This window comes from Fistularia commersonii, chromosome 3 (genome assembly GCF_037954325.1).
Source record: "Fistularia commersonii isolate RoL2024-O1a breed Wild chromosome 3, RoL_Fcom_v1.0, whole genome shotgun sequence".
Classification (NCBI taxonomy): Eukaryota; Metazoa; Chordata; class Actinopteri; order Syngnathiformes; family Fistulariidae; genus Fistularia; species Fistularia commersonii.
Genome location: NC_141286.1, coordinates 14,363,084 through 14,377,683, shown reverse-complemented (window position 1 = coordinate 14,377,683; position 14,600 = coordinate 14,363,084). Strand labels below are relative to the sequence as shown.

Below are 14,600 nucleotides of genomic sequence, written 5' to 3'. Positions count from 1 at the left end.
TTATGTTTTACCATTTGTATTATCTTTTCTGAGGTGTATTAGTTTTTAAAATTTGTCATTCTTGTCATGCTGCAATAACATAGATTAAATTCCCCTGGGGACAAATAAAAATTTTTCAATTTGAATTTGATTATGTATCTATCTATTCATCCATCTATCTACCTCACAACAGTTTATCCGTGTAACAGACTTTAAATGACATGTTTCTTTTTCGTGAACACAGGTTTGGTCTCTAATTTCCAACTTTGCTGTACTCTTTATTTTGTTTGCTTAAGTGAAAAAAATCACATTTGACTAAAAAAAAAATTCATTTGTTTCTCAAGGAATTAGAGCAAATTTCTGTCTGTCTGACTGCTACACAGACTTGCACGCAGGCGTTAAGTTTCGGCGCGCAGAGCCGCTCCAGACTTTCCAAGCTGCTCCCGTGAAGCTCCGCAGCCTGGTAGTAAACAAGAAACCCACGTGGCTACAAGCCGCGCCGTGATTGGACGAGCCCGGCCGCGCAGGAACACACCCCACTGAGGTCTGTTGTTTACTGACTTTGAGCTCTGAGTCACACCTGACAGACACGCCGCTGCTGCTGCTGCGCGTCCACGACCCCCCGTCCACTCTGTAATACTGCACGACTTTCATACCGCGGCTCTACTCCATGATCTACAGTTGTGCGACGCCCCCCTTCCCCCCCCGTGTACGCGCGCATGCGGAGCCTCCATGTGCTCCTTTGTTTCCATGTTTATTTCCGCTAATATTCCTGTACACACCAACTTCTTCTTCTGCAGTGTGCATATGCAATAATGTCTATGGAATGCAACAAAGTATGTGCACGGCAGCACACGCAGTCTTTAAGTATACCGTAGTACTCCGAATCATCCCGTGCACAGCTGGTAAATTCAGGCCTGTCGATTATGCCGTGATAATACTGTAAATCTCAATGTTACCGATGAGAAATACAGTACACTGCGGTGGTACTTCACAGAACCGCCCGCCCGTTATAGTACTCGTATACTGCACATCCACGAGGAAACTAAAACCAAAAAACGAAGGATGTCGAGAAAGTACATGTTTTCGATTTCTGACGTTAGTTCCGTAAAACTATTGATTTCTTTAAAACTTCTAAAACGACTTGGTGTTGTTTGTATTGTTGTTTCACGTGTCGCCACACAAACATAACAGGGCGACAGTGGTTTTTTGCGTATTGCAATATGGGTATTTGTACGGCGTGCTGTAGTGTGGATTAGTAACGTGTGCAGTCGTGGTGTGTGTCGTCGAATAACATGTACTTGTGGTGTGTGTGTTCTTGTATTGTGCGCCTTGGTGCAACATGCACAGAGTGTAGTCTCAAGTGTGGGTCTGGCACTGATTACGTAAGACAGTCTGTTCTGTCTCATTCCGCGCGTGCCCGTGCGTTTGTGAGAGAGAGAGAGTGTGTGTGTGTGTGTGTGCGGAGCTGCACGTAGCTCACACACGCTCTTCCTTCGGAATCGTGATCTACGTGCTGATAGTGAAGGAGCGACGCCGCTTAAAGCAACATTTCACCTTATTTACTGTCGGAGGGGAAACACACTGGACGCGCGGCGCGGGAGCGCGCAGCCCCGTGCCGAGTCCATTTAAATCACTTGTGACGTTTGACCGCTGCGTCACGTTTCATCTGCCCGGGAAGAAATATCTGTAATCTGCTTTTAAACACTTGATTTTCTCTAAAACAAAATGGAACCAATACAAAAAGGCGGGGTTCTCATGATAAAGAAATATCCGTTCAATAATTCCACCATGTGAGTCAATATGTGTGTGTGTGTGTGTGTGTGTGTGTGTGTGTGTGTGTGTGTGTGTGTGTGTGTGTGTGTGTGTGTGTGTTAATTGTATTGCACACACTAAAATTTAACCTTGATTCTACTTAAATCATATCAATATTTCTTTTATTGTTACGAGAACGTGGCTACGTTACTGACATCTAAATCACTCTCTGTAAATCAATTGTTGATAATAATCAAGAAAGAGAGAAAACCTCCACAGCTATGATCACATCCCATATTTATAAATTCGTACAATCTTACATACAAACACATGAAAAAAAATACACATGCAGAGTTAATATATAATTGGGGCTTGACCACTTGATCAATCACTTGTCAATCATAGGGTCATAGATATGAACCTGGAGAGAATCAAGGTAGAAGAACCAAAGGGAAGGGTCTGAAGGAGAACATTCAAACCCCATATAGAAAGAACGTTCTTGCTGTGAGGTAGGAAAGCTCACAACTGGTAGTACACTCCTGCCTCAGTTTCACATGTATATGTATATGTATATGTATATGTATATGTATATGTATATGTACCGGTGTATGTATATGTCAATGATAGATGTAGATGTGCATGTAAAAATAACTTGTAATCACAAAACAAATCTCAAGAGAAAAGACCCATGAAAAAGGAATACTCTTTTTTTTCACTTTCTAAAGGTCCCTGGTGGCTCAGGGAGTTAGAGTGGTCATCCTTGGAACCAAATAGTTCTTGTTCAATTCCTGCACATCTCTTAGCCTGTTGAGGTGTTGTTGAGCAAGGCACTGCTCAGTAGCTTCTTTCTGCATGGTTTATCTATGATGGGTTAAATTCGGTGGTTGAAATTTGCTGATGCTGTACTGTATATATAATTGGATTTGTATGTACAGTTCTTTCTTTTTAATGTTTACATCTGCATGAATAGTTTCTGCATACAGGTAGAGTGACACCGAAAACAATGTTTTCCTCTATTTACTAATGGGAAAGCTGAATGCTTCAATTGAAAAACAAAAAACAAAAAAAAAGTAACATATGTATATTTCCCCCAGAGGATCTGTGCGACTTTTCAAACTTGACAAAGTACCTGCCTGTGGAACTGGAAGCACCAGTGTGTGGACTTTGGCATAACTTTTTGGCAGGGAATGAACGTAATATTCACGTCTGCTGCTGCTGCAACCTGTTGGTTCAAGTAATGTTTTTTAGAGGAAAACTTTCTCATGGGTGTTTTGCAACCCAAGTTGTTTTACTTCTCACTGAGTAATATTTCAGTTGTCCAGCCATACAGTCTTCAAAATACTTGTCCGAATAGTGCACAAAATTTTTGAGGGTGTGTGTTATTCAAAAGCAAAAGGAATGAAGTTATAGTCTGCGGGAGAAAGTGGGTCTGGAGTTGTATTTTATTGCGACAGATGTTGTGTGTGTGTGCCAGACGTGCCTGATAACACATTAACGGCCTCCCGCCGAACTCCCACAGTCATGATGTTGTGACTCGCCAGGAAACTTTCCATCAACGAGTCACACAGCTGATAAAGTTCCATGTGATGTCAGCAAAGCAGCCATTACCGGAAAGATGACTTTCTCTTAATATTTCGATAATCAAAAGAGAATGACAATTCTTAAAGATTTTTTTAAAATGCATTATTCATTTCAAATGTCTGTGTTTTATTCTTTTTCATTTTTTTATCTAAATTATCTTTTATTGCTTATTGAGTCATCTACTTATTCATTTTAGCTCAATCTGCAACTATCATACAATGATATGTGTAAATTTGCATGAATAATAACCATCGTGCAAAACAAAGCGGTGAAGATAAGCTGTTCGAAAACATTTTGCATATTCATGATATCAGGAAGATGATTTTCTTACTTTTTAAATTTTTATGAAATGTATATTTTACAGATGCTACAATAAAGATGAACAGAACTACCAGAATACAGTAGATGAACAAGCACCAGAAAAGAGTAGGCAGTAATTCCAGGGGAACTAAAACACTGGAACACAACAGCCAGAATGCAAGAAAAGAAATCGTGAACCAGGTGAAGCTGAGAAGAGAAGCTTTGGGGGCCAAATCAGAGCTGGTTGGGAAGGTGACCATCAAATCATCTACCAACCCAGCTGCTGTTCTGCTCAGCACCATCATCACAAAGAGCTGCGAATGTCACAAATTTTGCAGAAATCTGTCACTTCCACACGTTAGAATCGAGGCCCAGACACATCCCTGGTGAACACCTCACCCCTTAGAGAAAAGACCCCGAACAGTCTGGCGGGTCTATGCCTCATGGGTAGTCTGAAGATGCCTTTGGATTCCCTTGGAAAAGCTGGAGGAAAGTGAGCAGGGAGAGAGAAGTCCAGGCATCTCTGCTTAGGCTGCTGCAAACCCTGGGTGAGTGGCAGAAAATGTGTGGATAGATGGACGGATGGATCTGAAGACTTGCCTGAACAGCAATAACAAGATCTGAGGGATGAACACGTTGAACCTGGCCGTCAGCAGAGACCTTGCTGGTATAATGAGGATATGAGGAGGAGATGATAGTCACAGATATCAAGACGAGGAAGCCCATCATAATGTTAGGGTGGTTTCATTCCAAGCCAAGCACTGTGAGACAGTGAGAGACGGATAGACGGTAAGACCGGTGAAGGTCAGGACAAAACAATCAAGATCCATCAGGAGGATGGTCATTAGAGATGGACTTAGAAAGGTACAAGCGTTGATGGAGAGGATGATAAGACAAATGGAGGGACAAGACCCGGTAACGTCTTGTTTGTGTTTTCATCTAGTTCATCAGCTCAGTTTATCATATTTAATTGTGTGAAAATACTTTGAGCAATTAATGGTTTATGGTATTCATTTTATTTTGCTAATTATGATGCTTTGGATTTTCTAAGGAAATTCATTTGATTTCTTAATAAAACCGTGAGGAAAACATCTTTTTTGTGGCTAAGAATTGCTGAGAAAATTTTCAAATAAGAAGAAAAATAAAAGGACAATATGAATAAGAAAAGGAATAGGAAGTCAGAGTAAAAAAAAAACTGAAAATCACAAACAAAACAAAGCTTTCAAAACAAAACAAGTAACTGTATTTCAAATGAACGCCACATTTGAACATCAGACTTGTGACATCATTTGTCAACAACAATTTTCACTTGTCAAATGAAATCTTTCATATCATGACCCTTCAGGAATGTCCTTTACTGTCATCAGAGACATGTAAGCGTTTTATATCTTCCCATCTAATATTAAGTGACTATAAAATATGCAGTAACTAAGTGCTTATTTCCAATAAAAGAACTACTTTTTTAGCTGACTAAGGCCATTCTTCTATTCATTCTCTTATTCATTGTCCTGCACTCGGAGTCATGGGTTGCTCCAGCAACCCATGGGTGAGAGACAGGGTTTAACCTTGACTGGTTGCCACTTGATCACAGGGCCACATTTCGAGACATACAATTATTCATTCGCTCATTCATACATCTAGGCAATTTAGAGTCTCCAAAGAACTGACTGCATGCTTTTGGACTGTAATTTAAAGTAACTTGCTACTGATCAGGATTTATTTGTGGCGTTTTAATGTATTTCTTGTTAAATTCATGAAGCGTATCAGTCTTTATCTTGAGGTTTTTAAGTGTTCAATTTCAGTGGGGCAGGTGAACAGTCTTGCTGCGACAGGAACAGAGCTGAGAAATGGGTTTCTTCGGTCAAAATTTATAATTTTCTGTGTGGGGACTTGATGAAACCGGATTCTATCAAAAAAGAACCATAGATATTTTGTAACTTTTGGTATTTGATGTGAAACAGTTTAGGATTTGTGTAGAGCTGCCACAAGTTCTCTGGTGGTTTTTAGGCTGATTGTCTTAAGCTCTGCGTATTAACCCTCAATTTGGGGTGTTGTCTCCAACTCAGCCCGTTCTCCCTCATGTTCTCCCTCTTTTTTTCTATTACCATCATTTATCCATCATTGAACAATCTCTTTCCTCCGTCATTTTCTCTGATCTGCCCATTATTGTCCCTCTGTCAGTCGTGACCCTTCCTCTGTCCATCACAACTGGTCTAGAGGCGGAGGGAGAGGTTCCTCCCTCTCCTCGACAGGGGGCGCCTTCTTTTTAATTTCTGCATACACTACATCGCTCGGTTCCGATTGGGTATTCAAATAACCATTTGGCTTATGATTGGCTGTTGGAGGGGTCGCTTCAGTGGTTTGGGGAATGCAGTAAGAGTTGATCTGATCTGCAAACAGAAATGAAACATAAGAGTTAATCATTTAGCACATATCATTATAAAATGAACATTGACAAACCCTGCTTCTGTACAGGAGCCAATGGTCATGCTTTTAGTGACTATTCAATCTCCCTTTTTTCAGTAAATCAAAGAGTCAACAACCCAGAGAATTCCATCCTTGAAAAGCGAGTGAGAAGCCAAACTACAGTCAAAGTCACATAAAAACAAAAATTGGCTCATATTTTTGGATATAAAAGAAACAAGATGAGGGTTTTCCCTAAAGTGAGGGGACAAGACCTTTCTTTTTGCAAATATTGAGATTCAAAAAACAAATTGAAGTAATTATTGAGTTTATTCCGTTTTGTCTTTAAAATTGATTCTAACATCACATTAAATATATATACATATATATATAATGTTATGTGTATGTATATATGTATATACATACATACATATATATGTTATATATTGTGATACAATCCCTGACTATCATATATATAGAGATATATATGATATATAAATGTAAAATATAAACGTTTCAGATGATGCGCCTGCGAAACTGATCACCGACCTGAATTGTTTGGCGCCCCCAGGTGGCTCCTCCAAGAAGGGAATGATACTGCGGTAACATCAGGATCTGACTCTGAACACACACACACACACACACACACACGCACATGCATACAGAGAGTAGAGGGCATTATGAGAAATGTAATCTGTATCATGGAAGGATGGTAATTTCAACACTCATGTCTAGTTACCAGCTGCAGTCTTTGTGTCAATCTCTGTCTTCATCACAGTTGTGTTGCCATTGGTCAGAACATCTGAAGATGCACACACACACACACACACACACACACACACACACACACACACACACACACACACACACACACACACACACAAATACACGCATGTCCATCTGAATTTGTGACTAACTTCACTGACATGCATGAAGCAAGAATGACTTTTAAGTGATATCTCATTCCTCACGTGTCTTGGATTATCAGAACATACTGTTTCCTTGGCAACAGATAAACTGAGAGAAAGACCACACAAATCATACTTTTATCAAAGACATTGAGCAGACATACCTTGGTGCTGGGTCACCTCCAGGTGGCTTCTCCAGGGAGTGAACGTGTTCTCTGTTGATATAAACTCTAAGATGCAACAAAAACAAAAGATAATTTATTCAACTTAATCAGTTTATAATGAGGATTCACCGTTAAAAAATACAAAATTATATTATTTCGATAATAAACATTTGCAACTGCCACAAAAATGAAACCAAAGAGGCAGAACAAACCCACACCATTGTGGGATAATGATTATGAGCATTAAAAAAAGGAAATATATGCAAAAAACTTAAACATTGATTGTCACATAAAGGCTGTTGTTTTTATTTCATGGCATTTTCACAAACCTTTCTCGTCCTTTTGGATCTCCGTGATCATGGGATTCTCCCTTGCCACCTCCTCCAGCTTCACCTGTCAATCATCATGGTTAGAGCTGAGGGCTCACTCTCAAAGGCTGTGGTGAATATCTGGGGTCGGAGGTCACTCACCACTCGCACGAGAGTCGGGGGATTTTTGTCCACCTCCACATCTTGCAGCTCAAACGAAGTTCTGAAAGAGAGACTTGATTGATGGAACCTCAATACAACCGTAAATAATGAGAAATACACTCAAACAATGGACATTGGGTTCCTGCATTACAGATTCAATTTCAGTAATTTATTACCATTTCCTTTTACACCCACAGTTATTTAATGCATTTCAAAATGGTAAGAAGATATCTTTTGTGACCGGAATCATTTATAAATCGCTGAATAAAGTGAGTTTCTAAAATTGTAGGAAATCTTCAGAAATCAAGCAGAAATCAAGCAGAAAATTATTCTAAAAATCACCTGAAGTTTTCCAGAATATCACCAAAATCTTAGTTTAATCTTTGCATTAAAATGATTAAAGTTGAACAGAAATAACCTTGAAATAATAAATGATAAGATTATTGTCAGAGGAACATTTTAGAGAAATCTAGTGGGAAATCAAACACAGCAAGAAATGGCAAAACATTAAGTGAGGATTCATTTATAGATAAATAAGACATTATCTAGAAACAAAGCAAGGAATCAAGTGGATCAACGGTGATGAAGTAATTCAACCTTCTGAAATAATCGTTTAGTTTTCAACTTCAACTGAGTTCACTGACCTGGCGCAGTCGCTGCATAGAGTTGTGAGGAAGATGGAGAAGATGAGGAGGACGACAAAGGAACCGATGAGTCCAAATGACAAGAACCACTGGCCTCCAATCTCAGCTGCAATTGCCGCCATGACTCCAAGAGAGACAGCGAGGAAGCGAAGACACGTGGCTGGAGAGAAGAAGGCGTCACCTGGGCGACGTATGGGATCTTTGTGCAGCAAAAAAATATGTCAACCTCAGAGACAAGTCTATTTAACAATGCCTTAGGAACATCAGTTTAATATGACAAATATCAAGCTATTAAAATGTCAGATTGCGTGGATGTCAAATATGTTGTATTTTTCATTTTGGCTTGGAAAATTGGTTTCAGTAACCTGATAAATGTAACTCTATGTAATGTAATCAATCTGTGAACAAGACTTTTGCCAGAGAAAAATGTTTAGTTTGAACACTTACTGTATAGCTAATGATACATTTGGTTATTTGTCATCCTGGAAACTGTATTTTTAGTATCAAATTGAACTCTGCGGTGACGCTCTTACTTTGCTCTTAAACTGGTTAAACTGACCGAACAGTCTGCAATGATTAAAAAACAATAGACTCCCTGGAAATATTGCTATCGTAATGGAGTGAGATTAATCTCAGTTCTTCACACAAACACCCAGGAAACGATCTCCTGGGAAATCATCAAAAACTGCTAAAACAATATTTCGATATACTATAACCCAAGGCGGCCATCCTAATAGTCAAGATTGTTTTTTTTGTCTCAATATTTATACGTGTAATATTTTTACTTGGCATATTGGAGCACCATTAGCGAGTTAGCTAAAAGTGCATCGTAGCATTTAGTCAGGGAAACACCCGGATGACGGTAAAACATCTGTTTGATGAGCAATAGGTGTTGTTGGCCACAGCCGCTTAAATGGATGTAAAAAAAAAACCCAGAGAATTCTTTGCACCCAAAACCACATCAACATAATTCCCATCAACAAAATCACACAGAAAACGAGCATCATCAGAAACCACCAAATTCATGACTCGCCACAGTATGTTTATGCTAGCATAAAATTACATTCAGATTTTCTCCACATCACACGCCACACTGGCTTCCAGCCACTGGGGCTCTAGGATTAGTTATCAAAGTTTTTATACTTGTTTTAAAAAGGGTTCTGTATCAGACTGTTCTATATTTCTGTTGCTTATTTCATTTAAGTCAAATGTTTCTCTTGGCAGGTGAGCTGTGCATTTTGCTTGAATCATGGACAACTGTATAGTGGGGCCAGTGTCTCCCTGAGCCTGCCTCAGGTGGGCACAGGCCAGTGTCTTCCTGAGCGGATAAATGCAGCAGGTTGCGTTAGGAAACGCATCCGACATAAAACTTTTGCCAAAACCAAACATGTGAATCAAGCATAAAAATTGCATACCAGATCAGTTGAGGCCCAGGTTAATAACGACCGTCATTGGTACCAATGACCTACAGGGAACCAATGGAAACTGGGCTACTGTGGATCAAAGAAGGTTAGGAGGAAGGTGTGTTTGGAAGCAGAGAGAGAAAAGGAAAGGCCAGAGTCTGTGTCTGAGAGTAGGGACTATGAATATTGAATAGTGGGACTATGACAGGAAAAGGTGGAGAGTTGGTCGACATGATGCAGAGAAGGAAGGTGGATATACTGTGTGTCCAGGTGGAGAGGTAGTGAGGCTAGAAGCTTAGGAGCAGGCTTTAAGTTGTACTATCATGGTACTGACAGGAAGAGAAATGGAGTAGGAGTTATCTTGAAGGCAGAGTTTGTTAGGGATGTTCTGGAGGTGAAAAGAATGTCAGAGAGATTTATGAGTTTGAAATTGAAAATTGAAGGCATGATGCCCAATGTTGTTAGTGGCTATGCCCTGCAGGTGGGATGTGAGTTTGAGGAGAAGGAGAAGTTCTGGAATGAGCTTGATGAAGTGATGCAGAATATCCCCAGAGATGAGAGAGTGGTTATTGGTGCAGACTTCAATGGGCATGCTGGTGCAGGCAATAGGGGAGATGAAGAACTGATGGGCAAATTTGGTACACAGGTTAGGAACACAGAGGGACAAATGGTGGTAGACTTTGCAAAAATGATGGAAACGGCTGTAGTGACACTTTTTTTCAGAAAAGATAGGTACATAGGGTAACTTATAAGAGTGGAGGTAGGAGCACGCAGGTAGACTACATCTTGTATAGACGAGGAAACCTGAAAGAGATCATTGACTGTAAAGTACTTGTAGGTGAGAGTGTAGCCAGAGAGCATAGGATGGTGGTTTGTAGGATGACTCTGGTGACAAGGAAGATCAAGAGGACAAAGGCTGAGCAGAGGACAAAGTGGTGGAAGATGATAAGGGAGGAGTGTTGTATGGTTTTCAGGGAGGAGTTCAGAAAGGCTCTTGGTGGTCAAGGAGAGCTTCCAAATGATTGGACAACTACAGCTAGTGTTATCAGGGAGACAGGTAGGAGAGTACTTGGTGTATCATCAGGAGGGATAGTAGATAAGGAGACTTTGTTGTGGAATGAGGAAGTGCAGGAGTATATACAAAGAAAGTGGTTAGCAAACAAGAAGTGGGACACTGAGAGGACTGAAGAGAACAGACAGGAGTACAGCGAGATACAGTGTAAGGTAAATATAGAGGTAGCAAAGGCAAAACAAAGGGCGTACAATGACCTGTATGCTCGGTTGGAGAGTAAGGCGGGAGAGAATGATCTATACAGGTTGGCGAAACAGAAAGATAGAGATGGAAAGGATGTACAACAGGTCTGGGTGATTAAGGATAGAGGAGGAAATGTATTGACAGATGCTAGAAGCGTGATGGGAAGATGGAAAGAATACTTTGAAGAGCTGATAAATGTAGAAAATCAAAGGGAGGCGAGGGTAGAAGAGGTGACTATTGTAGACCACAAAGGAGCAGAGATTGGTAAAGTGAAACGAGAAAGGTATTGAAGAGGATGAAGAGTGGAAAGGCAGTTGGTGCTGATGATATGCCTGTGAAGATGTGGAAGTGTCGAGGTGAGGCAGCGGTAGAGTGTCAGACAGACTATATGTGTGTGAATAAGAGGAACTTGGGTGGAATGATGAGGTTACAGGAAGAGGAGATCAAGAAGTTGGAGGATATCAGGTACTTCGGGTCGGCAGTCCAGAGCAGCTGAGAGTGTGGAAAAGAGGTGAAGAGACTGGCTCAAGCAGGTTGGAATGGGTGGAGAAAAGTGTCAGGTGTACTATGTAATAGAATGCTACCAGCCAGAATGAAAGGAAAGGTGTTCAAGACAGTGGTGAGGCCAGCGATGCTGTTTGGCCTTGAAACAGTTACAATGACGAAAAGACAGGAGGCAGAGCTAGAAGTCGCAGAGATGAAGATGCTGAGGTTCTCTTTGGGGGAAACCAGGATGGATAGGCTAAGGAATGAGTCTATCAGAGGAACAGTACATGTTAGATGTTTTCGAAAGAAGGTCAGAAAAGCCAGACTGAGATTGTCCGGTCATGTGCAGAGGAGGAACAGTGAATATATTGGTAGACGGATGCTGGAATTCGAGCTGCCAGGTGGGAGGTCTTGAAGAAGACCAAAGGGAGCGAGCATGGATGTAGTGAGAGAGGATGTGAAGGTAGTTGGTTTGAGAGAGGAGGATACAGAGAATAGGGTTAAATGGAGAAGGTTTATTTTCTGTGGCGGCCCCTAAAGGGAAAAGGGTAAAGGAGAAGAAGATAGACAACTGTATGGTCTACCTTGGAACATCTGTGATTTATCTAAAGGCCTCCCCATATTCCATGAGAAGCAAGAAATTTGTTCCACATGAATGAGAATATTGTTCATTCATATTTCAGATGTGCTGAGGACAAGCTCTGAGAACAGAATGACATAATTTTGTTCTGGTGGCCCTGGCAGCAAAGTTCTTGCTTCTCCCAAATGTGTACAGGCCTTAACAATGCAACATTTAGCTTATTTTGAGTCTCAACTTATGTATTAGCATTCTGTCTTTTTACAAAAGCACAAATAATGTTACCATGTACAACACCCATGTTTGTCAATAAAATGGAACTGTTTTAAGTAGAGTCAGAGCAGACAGTATAACTACTGACAGAGTAAAGTCAGTACAAGAAGCTGTGAAACAACCCTATCAGAATGAGTATGTTTTGCTAGTAGCTAGCAGACTAATGTAACATAGCATGAAAAGATTTTATAGGCCTATAAATAGGATGTGTAGCACATTAAAAAGATAAAGATATTCTGGTTCCTTTTTGTTTTGTTTCTTTGTTTTAAAAATTATGAACTGACTAAATAGCATTATGCTAATGGAACCAGCTAAAATTATGATATTTGCCCGTCACCATTGATCTTCTTCAAACTGTTAGCTGTGAATATGGGCTCACAGTAATTGGCATATATTGCTTTATTTATTTTCAGTTTCTTTTCAAAACATTAGTTTGTTTCCCTCTTAGCTATCAAATACATCTACACATTCATCTGCGTTTTCACCTATGATATTTTATCAGGTTGATAAGAGTAGAACTCACACAGACAATTTAAGGCACTTAAAGGAGCGTGCACGTGTCACTCAGGGATGGCCCTACAGTAGGCATGCTGAGAAGATGTGCACTTATATTCAGGTTAGGACAAAGGTGTATAAAAGTAGGCAGACATGCTTGTCTTCTGTATTTCTTCATATTTAGAAACTTCTCTATGTCTGGATGACCTGTCTTGTTTCAAACAGTCAACTGTATCAAACAGTTACTAGTTCATCCCAGCCGAAACTTGTGTATGAAGTGCTGGTCTAACTAAAACACAACTGTTGGGAAAACACACTCGTAGGAGTCAGACTCAGCATGTGTGACTTTACTTTGCACATGCTCATTTTAATACCAAGGTGGGTTAAGACTTTTCAGGCACCACTCGGGTTCAGTCGTACATTTCACACACCCTGCTGTGTTCACAACCGCGTTTATTTTTGAATATTAACTGAGGGTGGAGGAATCTCACATGCCTTGAGTGGAGAAATGTCAACAGCCATCTTTAGCAAATATGACATCAACCCTCACGTTGCCATTTTCTTTATTGTTTTGAAACTGTTACCTACAGCAGGCCCAAAGTTTCCCGAACCCCAGCAAAACACAATCTGGGAAATCTGAACAGCAAATCAAACCTAACAAAGTTGACAGAAAAGGTACTTGGTATCAACAGAATCTGCTGGCCTCCCCTTGGGTTGAAGGAGATGCTCTGCCATAGAACATGAGAAGAAAAAGGGTGGAGCAATGGGCTGTGGGATATGAATGGTTGATGTATGGGGTATGAAGGGTACTTGGGACATGAGAGGTTGATATATTTTCTGTTCAAAGGAAAGGGAAGCCGTCCAATCATTGAAGACCTGCGCTGACAGCAAGCACCAATGCCTGACCTGTCACACTTCTTTGTGCAACTTGTCAGTATGATTGTTGTGACCTGCCTTAGTGCACTAAGGGGAAACCTCATCGCACTTGAATGCATCATGGACTGTTAATGGTTGATACATAAATACAAACACACACTGTTTAAACTCAGGAAATGTTTGAATCTCCAAATTCCAAGTAAGGATGTCTGTAATACAATGCAAGGTATCGAGTATAAAAGAAACCTCTTCAAAAATGCTCCGTATACGTGTGTAAATGTATATATATACATACATGGATCCATATATATATACAAGCAAACAATAGTGTTTTATTATATTATCCTGTTACATGAAAGATAATTTTGTTGGCATTATGAAAAAAAATATTTTCATCTTTTTTTGATGGCATTTTGTTGGATTCAAGTCCAGCAATATATTACAAAAGTAATATCTGTGATGACCAATGAATTATCCAATAATCAAGGAGAAAATAATTAGGTCTTACATCCAACCATGAATTCATACATCCTGTGTGTGTCTTTTTAATCTTTTATCTGGTTCACCGTTAGAATGAGGAACCCTAATATACAAATCAATCTGAAATATTCCAGTGGAAATGTTGGTATTTGAGAGGAGAAGAAAATCTGATGGTTTAAAAGTAAAAATACTGTATATACTGTACGTGTATGTTATTCGTTGAAAGAGTGTTTCCTACCTGGTTGACAGCTGGGACTTCACTTGTTCCTGTTGCTGCTTATTCATTGAGTCACTGAACAAACACTTGGCTGTTTGAGCTGCTTAAAGGAGCGGACACATTGTGACGTATTGTCACGTGTGATGCCGACAGGCTGGATACCTGAACATCAAAACTCAAACAGGGAATGGGTCTTCCAAATGGTCACTGGTTAAAAAAAATAAAGTGCCTGACAATGCATTGGTTCCTTTGATTAATTTGTTCATTTGTTGTTCATTTGTTCAACAGTGTGAGACAAGAGAAAACACAGATCCAATTTTTCCTAAAAAAAACG

General features: G+C 40.1%; 1 protein-coding gene across 2 annotated transcripts; it reads right to left on the bottom strand.

Annotated features, from left to right (window-relative positions):
- Positions 1–2,309: 2,309 nt before the first annotated feature.
- Positions 2,310–14,336, bottom strand: LOC147235614 (uncharacterized). Of its 2 annotated transcripts, none has more exons than XM_086139380.1 (8): positions 14,288–14,336; positions 8,205–8,403; positions 7,561–7,621; positions 7,420–7,483; positions 7,091–7,156; positions 6,758–6,820; positions 6,568–6,639; positions 2,310–6,005 (listed from the first exon to the last, which is right to left on the bottom strand). In XM_086139380.1, the coding sequence occupies exons 2-8, from the start codon at positions 8,324–8,326 to the stop codon at positions 5,818–5,820; spliced, it is 636 nt and encodes a 211-aa protein (XP_085995506.1). In that variant the 5' UTR covers positions 8,327–8,403; positions 14,288–14,336; the 3' UTR covers positions 2,310–5,817. The 2 variants fall into 2 exon arrangements, with proteins under 2 accessions (XP_085995506.1, XP_085995515.1); XM_086139389.1 differs by having other exon boundaries at positions 8,205–8,364; positions 14,288–14,329.
- Positions 14,337–14,600: the final 264 nt, after the last annotated feature.